General features: G+C 48.5%; 9 protein-coding genes and 1 non-coding gene across 10 annotated transcripts; 6 read left to right on the top strand and 4 right to left on the bottom strand.

The window, feature by feature from the left end:
- Positions 1-3,337: 3,337 nt before the first annotated feature.
- Positions 3,338-3,892, bottom strand: BDW43DRAFT_268317 (uncharacterized protein). The gene has a single exon (XM_032041106.1). The coding sequence runs from the start codon at positions 3,883-3,885 to the stop codon at positions 3,604-3,606; it is 282 nt and encodes a 93-aa protein (XP_031903195.1). The 5' UTR covers positions 3,886-3,892; the 3' UTR covers positions 3,338-3,603.
- Positions 3,893-4,633: 741 nt separating this feature from the next.
- On the top strand, positions 4,634-5,674 carry BDW43DRAFT_308618 (uncharacterized protein; the record flags this gene model as incomplete). The annotated part of the gene is made up of 1 exon (XM_032046533.1): positions 4,634-5,674. One exon carries the CDS (start codon positions 4,634-4,636, stop codon positions 5,672-5,674), a length of 1,041 nt encoding a protein of 346 aa, XP_031903196.1.
- Positions 5,675-6,959: 1,285 nt separating this feature from the next.
- BDW43DRAFT_324023 (uncharacterized protein) lies at positions 6,960-9,297 on the top strand (the record flags this gene model as incomplete). Its single annotated transcript, XM_032049864.1, has 1 exon — positions 6,960-9,297. The coding sequence occupies exon 1, from the start codon at positions 7,258-7,260 to the stop codon at positions 9,295-9,297; it is 2,040 nt and encodes a 679-aa protein (XP_031903197.1). The 5' UTR covers positions 6,960-7,257.
- A 74-nt stretch (positions 9,298-9,371) lies between these two features.
- Positions 9,372-10,233, bottom strand: BDW43DRAFT_268321 (splicing factor 3B subunit 5 family protein). Its single transcript, XM_032041107.1, has 2 exons — positions 9,895-10,233; positions 9,372-9,834 (listed from the first exon to the last, which is right to left on the bottom strand). Exons 1-2 carry the CDS (start codon positions 10,135-10,137, stop codon positions 9,823-9,825), a joined length of 255 nt encoding a protein of 84 aa, XP_031903198.1. The 5' UTR covers positions 10,138-10,233; the 3' UTR covers positions 9,372-9,822.
- Positions 10,234-10,258: 25 nt separating this feature from the next.
- On the top strand, positions 10,259-12,190 carry BDW43DRAFT_254097 (tRNA-specific adenosine deaminase). Its single transcript, XM_032039848.1, has 3 exons — positions 10,259-10,527; positions 10,624-10,666; positions 10,733-12,190. Exons 1-3 carry the CDS (start codon positions 10,380-10,382, stop codon positions 12,087-12,089), a joined length of 1,548 nt encoding a protein of 515 aa, XP_031903199.1. The 5' UTR covers positions 10,259-10,379; the 3' UTR covers positions 12,090-12,190.
- erg24B (c-14 sterol reductase) lies at positions 12,191-14,018 on the bottom strand. The gene is made up of 4 exons (XM_032039847.1): positions 13,983-14,018; positions 13,810-13,934; positions 13,452-13,756; positions 12,191-13,400 (listed from the first exon to the last, which is right to left on the bottom strand). The coding sequence occupies exons 2-4, from the start codon at positions 13,887-13,889 to the stop codon at positions 12,292-12,294; spliced, it is 1,494 nt and encodes a 497-aa protein (XP_031903200.1). The 5' UTR covers positions 13,890-13,934; positions 13,983-14,018; the 3' UTR covers positions 12,191-12,291.
- A 188-nt stretch (positions 14,019-14,206) lies between these two features.
- BDW43DRAFT_268331 (putative vacuolar sorting receptor (Mrl1)) lies at positions 14,207-16,233 on the top strand. Its single transcript, XM_032041108.1, has 4 exons — positions 14,207-14,764; positions 14,827-15,111; positions 15,176-15,302; positions 15,729-16,233. Exons 1-4 carry the CDS (start codon positions 14,403-14,405, stop codon positions 15,921-15,923), a joined length of 969 nt encoding a protein of 322 aa, XP_031903201.1. The 5' UTR covers positions 14,207-14,402; the 3' UTR covers positions 15,924-16,233.
- Positions 16,234-16,588: 355 nt separating this feature from the next.
- BDW43DRAFT_324025 (uncharacterized protein) lies at positions 16,589-18,306 on the top strand (the record flags this gene model as incomplete). The annotated part of the gene is made up of 7 exons (XM_032049865.1): positions 16,589-16,640; positions 16,726-16,918; positions 16,948-16,973; positions 17,038-17,421; positions 17,470-17,623; positions 17,731-17,785; positions 17,836-18,306. 7 exons carry the CDS (start codon positions 16,589-16,591, stop codon positions 18,304-18,306), a joined length of 1,335 nt encoding a protein of 444 aa, XP_031903202.1.
- A 231-nt stretch (positions 18,307-18,537) lies between these two features.
- On the top strand, positions 18,538-18,608 carry BDW43DRAFT_t56. The gene has a single exon. It is a non-coding gene; the product is annotated as a tRNA-Gly (tRNA).
- A 204-nt stretch (positions 18,609-18,812) lies between these two features.
- BDW43DRAFT_268337 (putative C6 transcription factor) lies at positions 18,813-22,472 on the bottom strand. The gene has a single exon (XM_032041109.1). The coding sequence runs from the start codon at positions 22,042-22,044 to the stop codon at positions 19,012-19,014; it is 3,033 nt and encodes a 1,010-aa protein (XP_031903203.1). The 5' UTR covers positions 22,045-22,472; the 3' UTR covers positions 18,813-19,011.
- Positions 22,473-22,606: the final 134 nt, after the last annotated feature.

Genomic DNA, 22,606 nt, shown 5'->3' on the forward strand with positions numbered 1-22,606 from the left:
CGGGGATACGAAACTAGGGAATTAGACGTTGGTGCGGATGTTGCTGGATAGGAAGACTGGCAACGGATCTGCAAGTTACATAGCAGCCTGTCAGAGGCCACATAGTTTCGTCATGTGAGTACCGTCCTTAACTTAAGAAGAGTACTATATTAGGTGGTACTATGAACCCGGCCGGGTACACGGTATCAGTGGAATGAGGTACTCAGGACGTCTATGGCCCAAAACAAATTCATGTACGCTAACATTCTGCTAGAATGTATGTGTCTTTTGTGGAACCCCTGCTCAGTCCACTTTCCATTTTATTATTTTAATTCTTAATATCTATCTATATTTAACAGTTACGCCACCGTTGTACTGCAGAAACTCCGCCACAATCTCTGTGTGGCTGATGTGGCAACAATGGAAGAGGCGCAGCAGTCGGTCATCTCCGGAAAGGGGATATCTTACCTTGTTACAATGCCATATGTGGTGCTTGTACGCACTTTCGGGGTATGGTCCTCTTCTCATTGGAGCTAAAATTCTCCTGGTCATAGTCAAATAACTTTATTATAGACACGACGCCCTACTATGATATGAAGAGGCAACAAATAGCGGTTAATTCTATCTGGAATGTGTCGCAAATCTATCGCCCAAGCTGACGACGCTGGTTGCCTTGCTGCACAAGAAGATATTTTACTCCCTGGACTGCTCCTGCCGGATGCCGACTCCAACCGATAATGCCAAACGTTCTGGCATCATCAGTTAACTTTTTGCCACAGCTTGTGAGCACTTTGTATGCATCAACCCTATTGCTGGGCGCGTGCTGATACCAATAGCAGCATCTTTCATTATCTGATCTCTACCATTGCCATTGATTGTAATGTTTCTGCCTGCCTTGTTAAGGTCGTCTGTTGGGTACTGTGCGACAGTCTGGTGGAATCACTTGATGGCAAATATCAAGACTCTTTCTCCCAACCCTATTAAGCCTAGCCAGGTGTAGCCGGGTTTCAGCCATTCCTCCTAGAGACGTTTTCCGCCTCCGCGTGCAACAGATCATGGGGTCTGTTGACTGATAGGAACATTACCCCCAGGATCCTCCGGACTCCCCTGAATGATACACAGCCTGGGACCTGCCTCTCCGCGTATTGCGGACGGACGGACTCCACGAGTCCCTACTTATCGGGTATGTAGCGCAGCGCGGAATCCAGGGAAACGTGAGCGAAGCATGGATGCGGATCGGGAAAAGAGAAATCTACGGAAGTCAACCGGACAATCCCCCCCTTTTTCCCCCGTGCTTGTATCGACTGAATGACAGTCTTACAAGTCCTTACAGTGGTCCGAATGACTTCCAGATCTAGTAAGGTCCAGAGACGACCGTCGACGAAGCTCAGTCCAATGGTAGATCGTAACAGGGATCTCGAGTGCAGCGCAGTGAGCCGGGCTCTGTAGCCATCAGCGAATCTGAGGCCTGAACAGGCACCCTTCCAGCTTCCCAAGACTCGTTAGGTCTTTTAGCTCGCCCCACGATAACTCGACCCGCGATTCATCACCTGAGATACTTGAATTTTTTTTTGTATGTTAATTCTCTTCCTTAATATCTTTTTCGCCCTTTGCTTCCTCGTTGTACGTCATATGTGGAACTAGAAGTGTCGGAATATGGGCAAGTGGGAGGGACAAAGAAAAAAAATAAATGGCAGGGCTCATCCGTTGTGTAGCACAGAATGATATGTCATCTCGTTCATTATTGTTTTGGAATTAGGTTGAGAGGGCTTGGATTCGTCTAGAACCACGGATGATACACGAGTCTCCCATGGTTGAGTTGCAGTCCGAGTTGCAGTCAGCAAAGTCTACTACTACTCTAGAGTTTGTCTATGGTATTGCAGTCTGCAAGGTATACCATGTTTACGGAAGGGTTGGTGCATGTACCGGACTAGAGTCTACATTGTACATGATAGGTCTTTTGGCAGAAAGGCAAGAGGCCGTGGTGGTTGTGCGCACTGGTCAAAGCTTTGTGGAGTCTTTCGGCGGGCCTTTTGTCCGCAGACGACGTCACTTTTCTTTGTGGGAGTGTATTTAAGACTATCCTATTTAATATGTTCAGAGGGGATATTATATGCGGGCTTGAATGACTTTGAAGCAAGTCAAGGGAGGGTTAAGAAAGAAACCCTAATGCATGGCTGTAACAAGTTGCAGATAGACTTTTCGGCGAATTTCTCCGTTTTGTTTTCCCTCAAACCTATCTGGTCCATTTTACAAACACGCGTTTCTTATTTCCTCTTCTCTTTTTATTTATTTAAATTATTAAATTATTTATTTGAATTCTCATTATTTCTGTTTCCATTGCCTTTTTGATTGAATAAAAGAGCCTGGTGCAAATACACAGCGCTTTCCTTCGGATGTACTATTAAGTTTAAATTTCAGCAAGAGGGCTATACTTGAAGAGAACATCCCAGCTGAACATAAGCGACTAAATTGTATCCACAGGTGGCGGAGACTCCTCACCAAAACGAGTATCGGATGATCTTCATGCCCAAGATGGAAGTGGGGTGGTCATCAGTAAGAAATGCCGGGTTCTTTCGCGCTGGGATGAGAGAAAGGAGTATTCAAGGACATGACTCTATATTGTTATTCTTCTATGGACTCAACGGGCTAGTTTTCGAGTCCTAGGCGAGGAAACAATAACTATCTCCTGTAATAAAAGATCTGATGCCGATGACCGTTACTTAGTCAGATCTGAACAAAGATGCATTTAACCCAATGGGTGGGTCAGCTTTTGGGGCTTAGCCAACACTCTTGCGATTGGTATGCTCTCGTTACCACATTCAGATTTTGCTTCCGAATGTTACCTGCTTGGTATGAGTATGTATGTTCTTTCATACATCATTAGTACCATACCTCACTACTGCAACAGACCTGCAGCGCCTACAAATAGTTTGGTAGCTACAGCCCAAATCTGAATGATTCTCTTTTGGAATCTAAATGCTACAATATTATCTCCTACAATGTCTTTCAGGTTCAAATCCCAGCGAATATCTGATGTTGTATCTGTGTGACGCTTCTGGCGTTGGGAAGCAATCCACCTGCGGGCATATTATGGCTCATGATGGAATAAAATCAAGTCATACATACTTACATACGTACATACATTAGGTTAGGTACTGTACAGTCATACTCTATCGCAGATTGATCTTTGATACGCTTTTACCGGGTACTACTGTTCCAGGTTGGTTCTTATATCATTCGCGGGTCGTATAATCTTTTACCCCCTTAGAAATCCCATAAAAAAATTGTTCATTAAAAAAGTAAGAGAGACCAGACAGACTTTCTAGCCAAGGTTTGAATAGAAACTAGATGCGATCTCCAATCGCCTGACAGACCCGTGGACCCGTGAACCATCCGAAACTCCCCAAATCATGTTATAGCGTAGTCATCCCAGCCACACTACCCTTTGGCGCTTCGGTCGCCCTTCAAGGGTCTTTCTAGAGTTGCTACCAGAGCCCATAGTTGTCTTACTGACGTATATTACCTATTGTACTGTGGTGTACATCGAGGGGTAAAATAACTTGACATATTTCTGGGTCGATCCATCCAGCAACTACTAACTCTCAACTGCCAGGCTCCACTTTAGGGCGACGATTCTGGACGCATGCATGCTGCTAACGCCCTAAACTCCAGTGCGAAGGAGGGTACACAGCTGAGTTCGGACGGTGTATCTGGGGAGTGGCTAAATTTTGTGCTTTCTGTGTGTATGTATGGACTCGTTCCATACGATCGGGATTTCACGTCTGCATGAGAAAAGTCGCCGGGCATCCATTTAGCGGTTGGATCTATGCGCCCAGAGCAGGTGGCAGTTGTAGGTTGAAACCAGGAAAAGAAAATGGAAAAAAAAGCTCCCCTACATTTCATAGTGAAAGTATATCAACTGATTAGTTCTGATCAATAATAATTTTGTCGTTGTATTTTTTATATTATTATCAGAGATAGGATTTTGGATGTCTATTATTTTCTTTTTTCCCTTTTCTTTTCTTGCATTCTTTTGCCTTAGGACCTTGTATAATAAGTTAAAACCCAGCACCATTAATACACCCTACAGTATTCTCTCTTGTGTTCTGAATCAGTGACCGTTGCCTTCTTCTCTTTCCTTTCGGGCCAATCCTCTCCCGCCCCTCTTCGACTCTTCTCTATTCGCGCTCTCTTCTCTCTCTCTATTCCCACTCTGCGTCTCGCCTCTTCATCCCCTCCATCCTAAGTACCGCTCTAAAAAAAACTTTCTTTCATTTTCATTCCTTCCTTTCGTCATTTTCTCTTCTCTTTTGCGCGTTCGCCCGCATAGTAATCTGGACCTCACTATATTCCATATCCATCCCACTCCACTGTGGCCAGTACTGTGGGTTATTTCATTATATATCTTTACAGACGGTCCCAATTTATCCGATCAGGTGCTATTCCGATTTTAGTGGTCAAACACTAGAAATCACTCGCCACTTGTGATCCCGTCTTACCGCTGGGTCATCCATCATTATATCGGAGAACCACTTATTGTGGGCGAATGTCGCCTTTATGATCTTTGTGCCTTCTTTTTCTCTCTTTTCACAGACTTTTCAGTTGTTTGTTCCTTCATTTTTCAATATAGTATCATCATCGTGGAGTCGTAATGCCGACGGTCCTGTTACCGTCGTCGGCCGCTGCTTTTGCGCCACGGTCTTCGCCGAACGTGGTGTTGAACACTAGAATCGAGCCATGGTTGACCGCGACATTGAAACGAGTTAGCCGAGTCAAGCGACCTCTAAACAACGTGACGCAGCATACGAAATGTCTGACGGAAACCCTGTCCTCATCTAATGCCATTTGGACCCTCTGCTCCATGATGTTCCCCAAGGCCCCCGACTCGGAGCTCAGGAAGGATGAAAACCCCCTGGTGGAGGCACTGTTCAACTATCAAATGATTCACATCGAGGCGTACGTAGTGCATGTTGACATGGTGTCCCGAAATGAGGTTGCCTTCAAATTGACGCCAGAAACAATCGAAACGTTGGTCGACTTCCACAAGGACATTTACTCCATTGACAGCGCCACTAGCACCTGGGACTGGTCTGAAAAGGAGAGCCAGTTGAAGAAATTGCAGGAGGAGTTTGTCCAAGCTGCCAACAAGTTCGTTTATCGCACCAGTGCGCAAGCGATTGAAGGGCTTGAGGAGGACGGCGCAGGTGAGCTGCTTGGTGGCCGAAGTGAGGAAGCAAAAGCCGCAATATCCGCTCTTTTTGTTCCGTTGCTTCCCCCACCTCCACGAGTGGTCGACGTGCTTCGCTCAACACCTGTTCTCCCCAGTTCCACTGGTCCTGAGACGTGGTGGCATGACCATATGCAGCAGCCTGTGACGATGGACTCGTGGAAAGTACTGCCATCCAGCCCAGCAACGGCCAGTACAGGGGACTCTAATCCTAATATGTGGACCAGCCTGAACAATATGAATGAGTTTGCATACGCTTCTCCGACGCCGTCCTACATCCAACCGTACACCACTTCGCCCTACAACGCGACACAGTACTATAGCACCGTTGCGACGTCCGCCGCACTTGCTGCGCTCCCATTGCCAAGCATGTTGGTACAACCCTGCAGCACTGCGGCGAATATGATAGGATTTGGGTGGGGGGATCGATACCAAGACCTTGCGCTGTACGGGACTACCATGTAATACGCCTATGGAGCCAGACACTTGACGTTGACGGTTTCCCTGACTTCGCGTATTTTTGGATTAGATCCCAGCGCCCGTATCGACAAGCCGAATCCAGCGCTCCTGTACCCGTCGAGTCCGAGATATACCCGCAAGGACGACAGGGAGCAGTACTCCTTAGATACAGACAACAGACTAATTGGCATCAGTGACGGCGTTCCCATTGACGACTTTGCGACTATGATACTCCACTTCGTTTGCATGACAATCCAAGAACATAATATCCCCTCTCTTGGCAATTATGTTTTCAACTTCTTGTTTGCTTTCTCTCATTAAGCCAGCGCTAGCGTTTTGTTCTCTTTTTCTTTGTTTTTCGGTTTTGTTGTTCTGCATGAAGAAGCGGCGGGTCGGCTATCTGTTATTTGCTCATGAGAATATCCCACTGTTCAAATCCCGTTTTATATGTCATGAAAGACCTGGTTAGCCTCACGGCTTGGGATATGATTTGGATGAGGAATGCTCGCCATTGTTTTCTTTCGTTGCCGCATCCGCCCAGAGCGGGTTGATCGATGGTGTTACGGCCGGTCCTAGCACCGTCCTTCTCCGTTCTGGACGTCCTCTTTCCGGTACAGGGTACTGGACTGGTTATCCGCTAGGTCGGATTGAAGAGGAATTGAATGCGACGCTGCGAGTTACGTTATTTCTACGGCCGCAGTTCCTTTCGGCATCACAGACTACGTCTACGCCGATAGAGCAAGGGAGGTTAGTTTACTCGTTGGGTTTGGGTATCCTGCCTGTGGCAGGCACCCAGCGTGGCTGAGAACCGTCTGGTCTGTGACTTGATGGGGCTTAGCCCTCTGAGTAAAGCACCCTGACTTAATCTATTGGCGCGATGTGGTTTCGTGTTTGTCTTTTAGGGTCATCCCCTATCGTCCAGGCTGGGTTCTGATTACCTGGATAAGCTCATTCCAATCCCTCTCATAGAGTGAGAGGCGGCGGACGAGAATAGGATGCTGGTACAGTCTTGCACTTTGTTTGGGGCTGGTCCCCCTTTTAGTTCATTTGTCCTTGACGTCTTCATACTCTCGTTATTTTTGTATGCATTGATTGGGCATGATGTATCTAGTCTGGATAACTTAATTTGAAGAAATTGCAGGACTAGCAGCCAAGACCAATAAAAGGGTTAAAAATAGTAAACCTCGTACTCGTTCTAGTTAGTATTTACTAGTATTAGTCTAGATCGGAGATAAAGAACTTGTGATAAACACGTCCTAGATAAATGACGTCAGTGCCTCCCCGAACTTAACGCTGGTGTTTTCTGCCTGATGCAAGAGGTTCTTACTTTTCAAGTCCGCTCTCCATGTCACATCAACCGTGCAATTGCGAATACCCCTGTTGCTTAATACCCGCTCAACAGCTTGACCGCAGCTGAGCCATCGATAAGACAGCTTACCCGCCGAACCGACAGCACAACGCCTACAATCAAACCCTCCTCACACCAATCAACCCAACTACAAAGTAAACGGCGAACGTGGATACTATATACTCCTGCAAATTCCAAATTCTATCCTAAACTAAATCACCATCCTCCCAAATCGAACCTTATGGCTTCCCTCCAAGAAGCCCTCGAATCCCTCGCCCCAATAACCTGGGACGAAGTGCCCTCCAACCCTTCCGACATCCGCACCTACATCGCCGACCTCTCCACGAAAGCCCACCTGATCGTCAACTCAGTCCCAGAACCACCTTTACCAACAGCCTCCTCCTCCTCCCCCTCCTCCCGCCAAATCCGACCCTCTCCAGCCCGCCTCAACACCCTAGACCCAGACCTCCAAGCCCTCCAACAGCAATGGAGCAAACCCATCAAGATCTCCAGCACAAGAGACAACCCCCTCGACATCCTCATCCACAAGCTCCCCGGCGCCGACGGAAAGGGCCACTGGTTCGGCCGCCGCAGCGTGCATGAGGGCCTCCCGTTCTCCAAGTGGCAGGAGAAGCTCTCGAGCGAGATGACAGAGACGCTGAAAGCGAATCGGGAACGCATGAAGCAGGGCCAGATGCCCGACCAGTCAGTGAGGGGGATCGGGGCCGAGAAGCAGGTTGAGATGGTTGAGGTGAAGGATGAGAGCGAGGAGAAGGTGCTGGCCCATGTGAATGTGTTTCATGTTTCAGCGCAGTTTCCGAAGCCGACTACGCCGAGGGATTTTGTTTCATTGATTGTTAGTTGGGAGGTGGGTGTTACGGAGGGGAATGGGGGAAGGTGGTGGATGATGGTTTCGAAGCCGGTTGAGCATGCTGATGCGCCGCCTTGTCCGGGGTATATTCGGGGACAGTATGAATCTGTTGAGTTTATTAGGGAGATTCCTGTGAAGGGGGGCGGTGAGAAAAGTGCGGGTTCAGGATCTGCGAATGGAGAAATGGAGACGGGGACGGGTGGGAAGGATGAGGGGAGTGGTGAGGAGGCTAATGCGGTGGAGTGGATTATGGTGACGAGGAGTGATCCTGGAGGTAATATTCCTCGGTGGATGGTTGAGAAGGGCACGCCTAAGAGTATTTGCACGGATGCGGTCAAATTTGTTGATTGGGCTAGTAGTGACCCTAATACATCTGCTGAGCCAGACATGGATGATATACGTCAACAGAGAAGAAGTAGCCAACACACTGCTGGAGTGCAGGAAGCTGAGAATGGTGATATCAGCGACTCTGATGTATCGTACGCAGAGGTGGAGCACCATGGTCTCATTGCCAGCTTTGCCTATCTGCTTAATGCTGGGTTGGAACGATATGCCCCTCAGGCTGTGCTTGACTATTTACCAGGCTACTCGCGCTATCCATCTGAGGATATGTCCGATGCTTCTTCGGAGCAAGGATACGGAACCCCCAGGTCTAGTGGAGATTCCCCAGCGCAAGAGAGAAAGAAAGACAACGATGATGCGAGATCCCAGATTTCTCAAGACAAGGCATCTTCGATAAACTCCTGCCTTGCTACTCCCCTAGAAGCTGGAAGCAACAACATTACACCGGCGGAATTGATGAGGATAGAGAAGAAGGACGGCAAACTGACCTCACACGAGAAACAACTCGCCAAATTGGCCCAGCGTAAGCGCGATGTCGAAGCTCATCTAGACAGGGTACGAGAAGATATCAGATCTCTCCATTTACCGACCCGCGAGGAAGGAGCCAAGAGAGACAAAGCATCTGCAGCAGCTCTAGCTACCGCCGATACTAGCAGTGATCAAGTGAGCACCAGTGCTGCCAGCAGTAACCAACGACCAAGCCCTGTGAGCCGTTTATCCAATACCAACCTTGCTCATCCCACAAATGCCCGTGAAACAGCGAAGATGCACAAAGTCGCATCGGGCTTGTTCCACGAGGAGTCCAAACTTCTCAAGCAGCTGGGAAAGATCGAGAAGCACCAGCTCAAGGAGGCCTCCAAGATTGAAACACATCAACGAAAGCAAGCAGACCGAGAGGAGAAAACGCGGTCTCGAACGGAAATCGATATATTGCGCAATGAGAATGAGCACCTGAGAAAGGAGCTCGAGCGACTTAGAGGTGAGAGACGACAATGGCTCGACTTGATTGCTTCCTTGCAGACGGAAAATACAAACTTAGCAGCGGCAGCTGGAAAGGCGGAAAAGTGATACTTTCTGTTATTAGGCCATGGAGCTCGAATGTATGTATATATTTTTTTTGCGAATTTTGGGTACTTAGCATAGCCATATTATGCATCTGTAAAAAAGCTGTTTTGTTCCGACACCCACTTGAGCGCGCGTCCTCCGTACCCTCAGTAAGGACATGCAACAGAAGTTGTTAAATCATAATAGTACATAACAAGCAATAAACCAGTACCGGGTCGTGCCCATATTCTACAACTCATTAACCCATGTATCCCACAGAGACAGCCTTCTAAAATACTCCTTAACTCCCAAGTAATCAACAGCAACAGGAAACAGGCTCAAATATTTCCTCCGGGGACACAATAACCGCCTTCGAGCAGCATACCAACCCCGGCGCGCCGAGCCTCACCCCCAGTCGAAACATATAGACCATCACACTCGACTCCGTATCTGCAAACCCGCGATAATCGGCGAGGAAGGACAACCAGCAGAACCAAACCCCCAAGCCCCCAACAATCACGATGAAGTCCCAATCTACCCCAGCGCAATTTATTCCTGCGTCTAAAAACCCCCAATTCGTTAATATCCAAATGAAACAAGCAACAAGGGACCAAAACAAACCTCGGGCGGATTCCCAGCCCCCCGAACCATCTTCTCAATCATCATAGCCCGAACCTTCTCCTTCGGCTCCCCCATCCCAACAGCCATATACGACAACATGGGCGGATGACCAATGTACGAAGCGTAGCTGTCGCGGACGATATTTGAGGCCCATTCGTGCTTGGTCGTATCAGCGTGGCCGGTACCGACGTAGCGGGCCTGCATGGCCTCGAGGTTTTGGAGCGTACGCAGCTTATCGGCCATTTTGACGGATTGACTGGGTTTTTATTCTTTGTTTGAGGGGTTAGGGGTTGGCGGAGGATGTTGCGTGGCCTGAGATATGACATGGGTGAGCGAGAAGTCTTATCGAAGGGCTCCTGATTAGATGTTATCACGTGATCTAACAGATATATAAAGGATCTTGTGGTGTTTGTATGGTAGGTATTGAGATTTAGGACAACGGGGTTTTCGGATATTTGGATTAAAAAATACAGTGATCTTTTATAATGGGGGAGGAGACGAGTTCGTTATCGTGCCGGATTGCGAGCTTGGTTCATGCACATTTTGATGGCTTGCCTGCGAGGAGTAAGCCTACTGTTCGGCCCGATGGGACGAGGGAGTGGATTCCTATGTCTGGGATTGTGCTTGTTAAGGGTATGTTCCATTTTCCTTTTTCGATTTCTGTATGGATATGCTCGTTCTGGAGTCTTTTTGGATGTGAGAATGTGGGGTTCTAATGATTCATTACAGGAGAAGGTACACCGGATGAAGCATTGACTTGTGTGGCTGTTACGTATGATTCCCATGTATTTCAATATTCCATCGAAGAAAGGGAAATATATCTGACTGACGTCTACAGCTCCGGCGCAAAATGTCTATCAGCGTCCCAGGTCCCCAAATGCAAAGGATTAGTCCTGCATGACTGGCATGCTGAGATCCTGGCGCTTCGCGCCTTCAATTATTGGCTTTTGACCGAGTGTCAGAGCTTTCTGGCTCAGGAGCAAGCCCAGAAGTTGTCAGATGAGAAGAAAGGGCCATTCTCTCCTTACATCCGGCGACGGCGAGCACGTCAAGACCTGCCATCAACGACCCCGCCATTTGAACTTAGTCCGGACTTGAAGATCTATATGTACTGTACCTGTGCTCCCTGCGGTGATGCGAGCATGGAGCTCTGCATGGCAGCCCAGGATGATCCCACACCCTGGGAAGTCCCCACGACAACAGCAAACGAAGCCGAGAGCGAGGAACTCCTAGACGGCCGGGCACATTTCTCGCGACTAGGTATCGTGCGCCGGAAGCCGTCTCGTGCAGATGCAGAAGCCACGCGGAGTAAGTCTTGTTCAGATAAATTGGCCCTGCGACAAGTTTCGTCGTTGTTGTCGTTTGAGAGTAGCTTGCTTGTGGCGACTACGGAGAATGCGTATCTAGAGGGTGTTGCCATGCCTGAGGGGGAAATCAGTCAGGTAGGGTGTGAGAGGTGCTTTGGGGCGGATGGGAGGATGGGTGACCTGAAGGGGAAGTTTTGGCCTGAATTGACTCAGAGTGATAAGGAAGAGGAAGAGGAGGAAGATAGAAGATACGGATGGCGGTTTCGTCCTTTCAGGGTCTTGTCGGTTCCTAATGCGCACTTCGAGTCGCTTTGGGCTTTTGGTAAATCTGACCCGATAGATTCTTCAGAGGCATCTGAAGCATCTGCTTTAAAAAAAAGCAAGCCTGCTGTCATATCTGCTGTTTGGGCAGGCGCTCCGTCTCTTCTGCTGCCTCTCCGTGGAGTGGATAATGGTGCCAAATCATTGCCTAAGCTACATGGCTCAAGGACGGGTTTGTATGAGACTATTATTAATGGTGTAAAACAGGGCAATCGGGCATCGGAACCCTTAGCACGAGGAGCTTCTGCGCTGTCAAGAGCGAGGCTTTGGGGTCTGTCTAAAGAAATTGTGCAAAGTACCACTCATCAACATGATCATGTATCCGGCGTCGATACTGGTGTGGAAGGAAAGCAGTTGACAACGGGGTTACATGTTCCAACGCAAATTGCCGAGGCTCAGACATATCGGGAATTTAAGAAAGAGCCTGCGGTGTTGACAGAGTCACTTAAAGCCAGAAGGATTGCGATACTGGATGCTAAGAATATATTGCGTGGCTGGGCCCCCAATCCAGGAGACGAGAGTTGGGGTTTGGAGGTGTTGATCGATCCCAAGAAGCGAAAGCGTTGACTCGATTGAATATCATGACCATGACTTTGAATAATGTACGTATTAAACAAAAAACCCCTAGTGTCTATAAACCCATATATCGGATGCCTCAAACAGGTCCAAGGCATACTCCAAACACGTCACAAACTTTTTAGTCCAAGAAGCTGAATAAAATATTGGTAAATGTCAAGTACAAAATACACACAGCACGAAGCTATACCGACTAATAGATACCGGGGATGATGCGGCTACGAACAAGAGACGTGTAGCGGTCCCAATCGGCGCCATACTTCCTCTTGCACTTTTCTTCGTCACGCATCTCCCGGTGGATAAGCAGGACCCCGAAATAGAGCATGAAAAAGTAGGTGAAGACCATTCCCCAGCCGCGGACTTCAGGGTTCTGTACAGCCTGCTTCTGCACACCGCCAGTGCTCTGGTTGAGGCTCTCGATGATGGTATAACCCGCAATTCCAGTGGGCAGGGAATAAGACCAAGACATAAGCCAGTCACCCAAGTAATTGATGTGGCGTGCCAAGCCCCACCAGCCGGAAGTCATAAGCTTAGAGCCACTTTTTGTCTGGATGTACTTGATATGCTTCACGCGCGGGTCATTGGGGTCTGTACGGAAACGGTTCTTCTGATTGTTGGCGCCACGGAAAATCGAGTAACCCACGCCAGTTACGGCCAAGACAAGCAGGATACCCTTTAAGCCCAGCTCCAAGGGAAAAACTGCAAGATACCTAGTTTGGAAATTGTAGATGAACGGAACCCACACCATGTCACCGAAAGAGAGCATATAACCAAAACCGTCCATGAGCACATCCATTGTGGTCAGGAGAGCTGGTTCCATGTACAGTCCATCCAACACGTAAAAGGCCTGGAATAAGGTGGAAATAACGATTGAATCCGTAATATAGCCGTAGGTTCTATATTGACGAGCAATGTTGGACAGGTTCAAAATAATCCACCCAAGCAACCCGGGCCTCATTTCGCACCATACTTTGATATCAATCGTCCGTGAGGCCTCGCTGACGAAGGGAATGGGCAGTTGCACTCGAGGGTTCAGCTCTCGGCCGATAAAGAAATCATACAGGACATTACCGGTGTGCCCACCCGGTGCCAATTGTCTAAGCTCGGGGTTGAGTTGACCAGGCGCAGGGACCGAAAAGCTTTTCGCGTAGACAAAAACCGCAATGGCCGTACAGATCACCAAATTTGCCGTGATGACCTGCAGGTAGTTATCCCAAAGAAAAGTCCACACGGCGAAGTCTGCGCCGTACACGAATGTGCCCAAAGCTAAACCGGCGAGGATCAGAATGGCGGAGGGAAAGGCTATCCTGGAGTCAGTGAATATCCCAGAAACATCCGGTACCAGATCCATACCGTTGAATTTGTAGCGAAGCCTTCCTTTGCAGGCCAGTTCCGTACCCTCGACCTCCTGGCCGGGTAGGAGCACATACAGAATCAGACTGAGAAGGTAATAACATAACACCCACATGGTCACTCGAGCGTCAAAGAAAGCTTTGAGGCCATCCTGTGGCCAGCCAACCTCCTCCTTTAACTGGTCTAGAGACAGGGTCGACGGACTGAGCAGCGAAGGGGCAGGACAACCGGAAATATCGTTGCACAGAAAGGTGAAGCTGTAGATGAGAGTCGGAAGGCCGAATACGATTCCAAACGCGCCGAGACTAACAGATGTCAACTCTTAAATTCATGCGCGCGACAGTCCAAAACAACATACGGGCCACCAAATTCATAGCCCCGTTTTTCAGGAACGGGCTGTATCGGAGCCTTGGGCTTGAGATTTTTCTTCGGCGCCATGATGCGATTGGAGCTCCAATAGGAGGAGGCCCACAAAGGGAGAGTCTTGACAGTGAGCTATCGTCAGGTCGCGTGCATGCCAGAGAAACCCACGGATGCAATTGCAAAGGAAAAAGACGCAGTGAGCTTTCGTAATAACTAGAAGATAGTAATCAATTATATAGGTCACCGCGGCAGGTATGCGCTCGTCGAGAAAGATGTTGGTCTGATCCGGATGATTGGTGGCCGACGGGGCCCGCGGGCACTTTTTCCTTCTCCGCACTAAAATGTTGGAGTTTCAGTACTACACTAACTAGTAATGGTCATTAATCTGACACTGAACCAAACCTTTGATCCAACCTCGGTCCTCACTTCCTCTAATCATAATCACTCTCTTTCATAATAATTCGCTTTCCTATTTGGCCCCGATCCAGTCATTCTTTACTAGCTCCTTGTGATCTGAAGCCTTTTCATTGCATTATTATTGTCACCGTCGGTCATCCCGCATTTCCCCTTCGGGAGTGATCTCCCATAATGAAGTCGCTAGTTACATCGCTCCTCGGACTCCTCTTCCTTCTCTCAACATCCGTCTCTGCTGCTGATTCAACGGGCTCAAATGCCTTGCCGCCCTGTGTGGCGCGCTCTCCGACCAGCGGTTTCTACTACGATCTAACTACCATCTCGCTATCCCCACCAAGTACGAAGGACGAAAAGCTTCGTGGAAACGTCCGCGATGAGAGTTGGCACGCTAAGGGCCATGATTACAATGCAAACTTTACGATAAACGTTTGCGCTCCGGTGGTAGAGGATATCAAAGATGTGGTAGGGGTTGACCGCACAAGGTGGAGGAACGTTAGTGCATATTATGAGAAGGAAGGCAAGATTTACTCCATAGGGTATGTGGTGTGCAGGCCAGGATTGCCAAACAAAGGGGGAAACTGGGCTGACTTGTTTGTAGACAACAAGCGTCTGAGCCTTTCTTTCGGGGTCGCAAGCTTGTCCTGAACTACACCGACGGCTCGCCGTGTCCCGGGGAACGCATTGGAAATGGCTCGCGTACCAAATCGACAATTATGTCGTTCCTTTGTGATCGCGACGCCCCGGCCCATCAGGCAACCGCGTCCTTTGTTGGTACTATGGATCAATGCACATACTTTTTCGAATTCCGAAGCTCTGCGGCCTGTGGCGGCGTTGCCCCAGCTAACGGCCAAGGGCTTGGCCCGGCCGGCGTATTCGGCGTAATGTGAGTACGGTCTAGCTACTAGACCGCCCATGAGAGAAGAATAAGTGCTAACACCATCTCCTAGCGCACTGATCGCCGTCGTTGCGTACTTTGTCGGTGGCTGCGCTTATCAACGGACAGTCATGCACCAACGCGGTTGGAGACAGTGCCCGAACTACAGCCTCTGGGCAGGTATGTTCGATTTTGTAAAAGTAAGTATACTAGCATTGGTACCATTTGGGAGGGCTCGTTCCAGACCCCGGCGGCGCGACCTGGGTTCATACAAGGAGTTCAGCAATGCAAGGCTACCAATTTCGCGGCTGGATTGAAACCTGCTTTAGCTGGTCCAGAGCTCAGTTACATCAAGGGAGTCAGTTCTTTTAGCATATTGGTCTATGTCCCTATCTCGTGTTTACTATATAAACATCTAAACCTACGTTGATCATGGGAGACCTCGGTCTTTTATGTACAGCAGCTGGATCTGCTATTGTGATTAGCCCTTGAATGTTGGACAACGATTCTGTTAATAGAATCATTCGTTTCCATGGTTTTAACGGGTTTTCATTCGTTTTGTGCCTTTGCTATGTACTAAATCATCATAATACTGGGGACCCTGGCTAACCTTCAACTGTAACCAGGACATGTTCACCATTATCGGCTCCTCCCTCGGCCGCATGCTCCGTTTCAAACGATCGCCGGGTCTCGGACACATCCGCAATGGTAGCCAACGGAGCGGTTTCATCGGCGCGATCGGTGGGCGGAGAAATAGTGGAAGAGATGTAGACGCCGAAAATCGATTGATCGATCAACTGGACGAAGAATGGGAGGATTGAATTTTATCCTGCGTCATTTTCCTTTTTCTTGCAGTTTGTCTCCGTTAAATGGGCTTCATGTTTTGATTTGGCTGTATTGCATGTGTTGGATATGAGATTTTCTTTCTTCTACACTGTTACGAATGGGACGTTGGCGTTATGGTCTTGGTCTCAATTCCTTCAAGTCCAAACAAGGATATGATGTTCACTTCAGCTTGCGTCTATAGATAAAAGGTTGAATTATGTTTCATATTGAGTTACAAATTTAATTCTAGCGTGTACATAGCCGCAATGATCCCCAGCAAGCATCAAGCCAGTGAATCATTGTATACTAAAAGAAACTATCTCTGCCGAATATTTAGTAACGTTCTTTTTCAAGTATATCCGGATCTTCGGCCACGGTTTTTTGAGACGCCAGACCACGTGATTATATGCGAGGAGTATATAATAGTACCTATACTCACCAATCACCACAACTCCTACTTCGTCACGGGAGTACAAGAGTAGACATTCGGAAATGTTATATATAAGGTCACTATCATTGTTATTTTCGGACCTATAAGGATTTTCCTCGCCAGCTACATCTAGTACCCACAGCTATACTCGAGCTATCAGTTGTAGCTAATTTATATACAGAGCTTTTTGAAGCCAACAGTACCCTAAGATTTCCTCTCGTCTCACTCGTTATGGACTCGCCCAGCAGCTTATTTGTTACACCCGGTGTTTCAAATCCAATACGTACCGTTATCATTAGGATGTGCACTCTACTCAACTACCCATGTTAACTCGGGTATGAGTTTGACCCTCATGTTTACATGAAGAGCCAGTTGGCTCCGCAGTGACAGTTTGGAGCGGACTTCACATCATATCACATTTGACTTCGACGCTCTTAGCCAGATGGTTATTGAACTATGTTCTGGAGCGGATGCTATCATGGCGTGTCGGAAGATCGAGGGGAATTTTCTTATATTTACTATGAACAATGCCCAACAAATCGTGGCGAGAATTCCATTTCAGTTTGCCGGACCGGCGAAGCTAGCGACAGTTCAGAGGTCGCTACAATTAGGTACCGTGAGTTGCTCTGTCTTTTATACCCTAGTAGCTGAGGTACTAATGGCTGAAATTATACTTTTAGTGCAAACCAAGACAAGTCTCCCCATACTAATGATTCTTGACTGGAGTGATGATGTGACAGGCTCTAGCAATGCCGTTTGTTGCCAATACATCGTCACGGAACATGCGCTAGGCGCCCAGCTGCATAAGAAATGGCCAGAAATAGCTGGTGACCAGCGGGTCAGGTGTATAGCTACAATTTATTGGATGCTCAAAGGAATAGCTGACCAACAATTCCCTGCATTTGGAAGTCTGTATTTTACTAATAGTCTGGTCAGCTCTGCCTCCAGATGGCCTGTAGACAAGAAATTCTGCGTTGGGCCGCATTGTGAAACCCGCTATTCGGACTGTAGTGTTGGAGAGCAGCGATACTATCAAATAGTAAAACCCAACTTGGGCCTCGTAAGTAGCTTTTGGAGTTTTGAGCATGAGAGCCTGTTTACAAATAAATCAGGGGATAATTTCAGCGAATACAGTGATGGTCTGATAGATTGTCTCTCAAAGCTTCCTCCGGGCGACTCAGGCCTCGGAACCAGACCTATGTATCATAGATCTACACGATCACATAAGCGTCTTCTTGTATACGCACGAGCTGTGCTAAAGGAAATGTCCATCGATTCTCGGATACAGAACTCTTAAACTCCGTTGTTATTCCATCCAGACTTGCATAAGAGGCATATATTCGTCTCAGAAGACGATTCTTCAATTATCGCAGGGATTATTGGGGGCAAGCAGCTTGTATAGAGCCGGCGTTTTGGTACTCGGATGAGGTACCGGACTTGCAACGACTACTATTCCAGGAGATGAACTCGATGCCAAGGCATTTGACATCACTTCTCAGTATAATACGCCTATTCTAGCTAACCCTAGACTAATGAACGAGAACCTCTTCCGGCTGTTTCGTTACAGCCATAGAACTCGGAGAGATGGCGAGGTAGCTCTGCGCTATGAAATGATTGATACAGCACGACACTGGAAAGAGCTCAGATTTGCTGGTCGATGCCCCTATCCATTACCGGCTCCAAAGGAACTGATGAAACATGAGAAAGAATATAAGTTGTTTGAAGTGGCACAAGATCTGAACTATGAATTGGCGAACTTGCTCAATGTAGCGTCTGATGGGTGGATGCTCTCAGAGGCTTGGGAAGAGACAGACTTGGCCCACAGGAGGGTATTCACTGGGATGGCGGAAGCTGCTTTGACGAATCAAACCCCGGGTGACTGTGAGCCCGTTAGAGACAAAAAGACGCTCTGGTCAATCTGGCCATTTGATATACCGTCGAAGAATTAGAACGACAATACAAGCGGAAAGAAACGATGTCTCTCAGAAGGGTTGAAGGATATTCAACCTAAATCCATACAAGGCATACACATCAAGGTATGCTGGCCTCGGGCCACTATAACAACAACGCTTGGGATAGAAACCCACGAGCATGAGTATCCATGTCGTCAAGAATTACCCCTGCTTACTTTTTGGACCAATTAATATTATATCTAAATATTCGACTGTAGATATCAACTAGCATCATTGGTCTAGTGGTAGAATTCATCGTTGCCATCGATGAGGCCCGTGTTCGATTCACGGATGATGCAATTTCTATATGAAATATTTTTTCCCTTCCTCCCAGTTAATCCTTGACTTTTACATGCGAAGCACTAATTGAACTTTTGTTTTTTCTGAAGAACTAATACTTCACAGACTCGATCTCATCTCATAAGGTTTACTACATAGCGGGGCCCCTTCTAGAAACAATCTAAGAGACATCATGAGAGTAATTCACTATTCGCTACTCACCAAGAAGATATACACGTAAGATACACTGTATAGATATCGAGAGATCGTAAATAACTCCAGCCACCTTTTCGCCAAACCATTCCGTACACCCCTAACAACTCGCCAAAGACCAATTCGATCCCAAAACAAATCCAAGAAAACAGAGTCGTTAACTGACATGAAGCGTCGCGCCTCCATTATTCATTCATATGAGGCGCTCAATTAACGCCTACCCATCCCCAAATCGTACGTACCCATGGGGATATTGCCCGCATTGAAGGTCGACATACCTGGGGTCCCGCTGCCGGGTACTTGTGCGGGGTTTGGGTCTAGATTGACGCCTGCGCTGACGGGATCGAGGTTGAACGGAAGGAACCAGGCGCTTGGCTGGTAGAACTCGCCCACTCCAGACGGAGCGTTGGGGTCTAGGTGGCCTGTGAAAATCGTGGGGTTGTCCTGTGTTGCAGGGGAGGGCCCTGCACTGTCCATGGTAGGCATGGGCGGATTGTCTGGCGGCATGAAGGTTGTGGATGGGGGATCGAGACCGTCAAAGGAGCCGTAGACGAACTGTCGGTCTAGCTGGGGCAGTTGGTCGGCTGGAATAGGGAAATCGAGCGGATACTGGCCATAAACCTGCCCACGGCCCTGATTGTACAATGTGGGTTGGGGAAACCCAGCTTCAGTTGTACCCAGCATTCCTGGAGTGTTTTCCATGTTGATGTCAATCATCGGCTGAGAGGTTGGCAGGCCCATATCGGGAACGCCTTCACCCCGACTGCTCTTCCTGGAATGCCTACAAGGTACACTGGGCTGCGGCGTAGGGGAGAGACTGGCAAAGAAGTCCTCTACGCTTTGGTGGTCGGGCTTCTGGCTCATCACAGCGTCGTCGGTCTTACTCTTCTTTTGGGTATCGGGATCCTCCCAATGTAGCCTCGACACGCCATGGGGGTATTTGTCAAACCAATCACCATACTGAAACATTGGGGCGATCTGGCTGCCGTTCTGTGTAACAACTGACCCCTTGATGGCTGCATCTGCAAACTGCCGATATCGGTCCTTAGCGCTTTCAACCATGTAATGGAACATTCCCCAATATTTCTTCATTTTGTTCAGATACCTATAAGTATGCCGTAGGTTCTCTTTTGACCGAGCTTCGAGCTGGGAGTTCTTGGAGAAGATACCCCAGATGTGAACCGTACTGGCCGAGTACGCGCAATATCCCGCAAAGGGAACAGTGAGAGGGTATGCTGAAGCACGGTCGATCAGCACAGAAATATGGTGAGCAGCCTCCACGGCAGCCCGCCCAGCATTGCTCAAAAATGCTTTAGGCATATCTCGTGGTGGTCGACCACCTGGCGATAAAGGGATAGCAAACTGGTTTAAGAATAGCATATTCTGATGAATAATTATATGCAGAAACAGAAACTGATTGGCGATCCTGTCAGCTGCGTGGATCTGAAGATTCTCATAAGTGAATGATAGATGGCTTGGAAGAGATGACGAGAATTCCTCGATCTGTCGTTTGAGGCGAGAGTATCCTGACTCGGGTGACCAAAGCGGATGTATATCTTTTTTCTTTCCCCCAAGGTTCAGGTAATCCACGATACGTCCCCATAATACTATAGCGCGAATAATATATGCAGAAACTCCCATATTGTCCTTCGCGTTGGACAGTTGCCCAACGTTGTCTGGCACTGGATTGGGTATATTCCCATCCAAATCCTCTGTGGGTCCGGGTATTTCCATCTGAAAGTTCGATTCCTTCATAGGTAGCTGTATCTGTATGAACTTTTCGTTTCCAATTGGAGGACGCTGACTTCCGGACGAGTTATAGCGATCCATCATGAAACAGGCCCACATAGTACGTCTTCTAATCTCCCTATCTGTGAAACTGAGCTGGGAGCTGCCACCATTGTTCTGACTTAAGCAAGGATCGTAATCAAGCTCATTATGCAATTGCAGAGCGTATGCCATGCGCAGCGCAGCGCCACCAAAAGACCAACTTCGACCACCATGACAAGTTCCAAATTCGTGAAGCCCAAGGAGCAGAAAGACAGTCAGAATAGTAATATTGGGTGCGTCGTGGCGACTTAGAGCTATTGCAGCAGCCGGATTAGCCCAGTTCTCTCCGCGCAGAAAAGGTGGTTCGGAGTTAATTTGCGGATGAGTTGAAAATCGAGCCGATACCGCACAAACAGCCAGGATCAGCACTGGAGGAACAGTCCTAGCCTTCAATCTGCGCATAAAGCTGGGCTTATGGAGCAACAAGTACGACTGCCCATATACACAATCGAAGAAAACTTCCGCTAAATGCTCTTGAATCTCTAACGAGGGTAGAAATTCTGCACCCTCGGTCATCAGGCCAGTCCCATCGCCGGGCTTACTTTCACGGCGCATAGGGAATATATCCTGCGAGGCTTTGCGATCGCCGCGGGTCCACTCACCCATCTCATTTGCAAAAGCTTCGTCGGCCGACCGTTTCTTCTGGCTCCTCGCGGTCTGCCCTGGCTGGGGAGGCCGTACTGCCGACCGCCCGATCGATGCCATATCCCTCGCCTCATCCTTCGGAATAGTCTTGATTACGCGATCTTCCATTCTCTTCAACCGTTTATCTAACATCGCCATATAGTCCGTTCGAGGCGCAGCCTTCCTGGTAGTGACTTTGTATACGCACGGAATCCGAGAGCGAGAGCAATGTTTGCACGCGGGCTTCTCACCCGAACATCGAATCTTCTTCCTCCTGCACGCGATGCAAGCCAAGGGTAGGCGCTTGCGCTCCTTCCCTGCCTTCGTCTTCATATCACTCCACGGCGGTTTTTCGCCTCTTTGCTCCTCATTCTGTGCGGGGTCGCCCCGACCATCCTCAGGTTGATGGTCATACCCGCTTTCTACAGGGTGTCCGATATCGCCCCCAGTTTGGACGCTACCGGGGTCGCGCGAGCTGGCCCGACTCTGCGTATCGATATCGTCGGGGAGGGCGCTATCATCGTGGCCCAAAGTCAGGCCTGCGGAAGAGGCCAAGGGGGACTCGTCGGACTCCGGCTGGTTCATGACGGGTGCGGGTACCCCAAGAACAAGGCGCGGGTCATCGTTCGATAGGCCGGGGATAGTCGATTGGGGAGAAGTCCACGGGTTCTGGTTCTGTCGGGAGAATGACGGGACGAAATTGCGGGTGAAAGCGGTCGCTTCTGGTGGGTATGGGGAAGAAGACTGAGGGTCAGTTGGCGGCGGCTTGGCATTGCTGGCCGTCGTCATGCTGGGGATTATTAATGTTGGCGACGGCCCCAATCTTTCTCTCTCACTTCTTCTCACTGACTTGAGTCAGTGATACTATGGGCGCCACTAAGGGTATATTTTCTGCAGGAAGAAAATGAAAAGAGGAGAAAAGAGTTGAGACTAAACCCCTCTAGTGCAGGTCAATAGTCTGCACGAGGGATCATCTGTCAGGTTTTAACTGCGTCTTAACCCCGATCTCTTGGAGGGTTAAGCGGAGACGCTTATTGGATGAACCGTAGAAATACTCTGGTAACAGTGGCTACCGCGAGAATGGATCCTTTGCATCATATTGCCAGCTTGTCGAAAGGTCGAAAAGGGAGATGTGATTCATTCGGTGTGGATACTCGTCTAATCTGAACTCATATATGAGATTCTGTTGCCTTACAATTCAGGCTGCTCCAAGTGCGAGATCATTGATTTGGTGGAGATGATATTGAATAGTCCGTATGGGCTGACCCGGAGCATTTCCCAATCTCTTCAATGATAGATGGTACTACGGTTAATTATCTACTAAAAATAGATGAATGTCCTACAATGTAGT

Source organism: Aspergillus alliaceus (assembly GCF_009176365.1).
Source record: "Aspergillus alliaceus strain CBS 536.65 unplaced genomic scaffold BDW43scaffold_9, whole genome shotgun sequence".
Lineage (NCBI taxonomy): Eukaryota > Fungi > Ascomycota > Eurotiomycetes > Eurotiales > Aspergillaceae > Aspergillus > Aspergillus alliaceus.

Excerpts from the sequence above, each read along its gene's own strand:
- BDW43DRAFT_268337 (XM_032041109.1), bottom strand. The coding sequence starts at position 22,044 with ATGACGACGGCCAGCAATGCCAAGCCGCCGCCAACTGACCCTCAGTCT.
- erg24B (XM_032039847.1), bottom strand. The coding sequence starts at position 13,889 with ATGGCGCCGAAGAAAAATCTCAAGCCCAAGGCTCCGATACAGCCCGTT. Across the intron at positions 13,757-13,809 it reads GGCTATGAATTTGGTGGCCC|TCTCGGCGCGTTTGGAATCG; the intron begins GTATGTTGTTTT and ends GACATCTGTTAG. Across the intron at positions 13,401-13,451 it reads GCTTCGCTACAAATTCAACG|CCTTTCCCTCCGCCATTCTG; the intron begins GTATGGATCTGG and ends ACTCCAGGATAG.
- BDW43DRAFT_268331 (XM_032041108.1), top strand. The coding sequence starts at position 14,403 with ATGAAGTCGCTAGTTACATCGCTCCTCGGACTCCTCTTCCTTCTCTCA. Across the intron at positions 14,765-14,826 it reads GGCAAGATTTACTCCATAGG|ACAACAAGCGTCTGAGCCTT; the intron begins GTATGTGGTGTG and ends ACTTGTTTGTAG. Across the intron at positions 15,112-15,175 it reads GCCGGCGTATTCGGCGTAAT|CGCACTGATCGCCGTCGTTG; the intron begins GTGAGTACGGTC and ends ACCATCTCCTAG.
- BDW43DRAFT_268317 (XM_032041106.1), bottom strand. The coding sequence starts at position 3,885 with ATGAAATGTAGGGGAGCTTTTTTTTCCATTTTCTTTTCCTGGTTTCAA.
- BDW43DRAFT_254097 (XM_032039848.1), top strand. The coding sequence starts at position 10,380 with ATGGGGGAGGAGACGAGTTCGTTATCGTGCCGGATTGCGAGCTTGGTT. Across the intron at positions 10,528-10,623 it reads TGGGATTGTGCTTGTTAAGG|GAGAAGGTACACCGGATGAA; the intron begins GTATGTTCCATT and ends GATTCATTACAG. Across the intron at positions 10,667-10,732 it reads TTGACTTGTGTGGCTGTTAC|CTCCGGCGCAAAATGTCTAT; the intron begins GTATGATTCCCA and ends TGACGTCTACAG.
- BDW43DRAFT_268321 (XM_032041107.1), bottom strand. The coding sequence starts at position 10,137 with ATGGCCGATAAGCTGCGTACGCTCCAAAACCTCGAGGCCATGCAGGCC.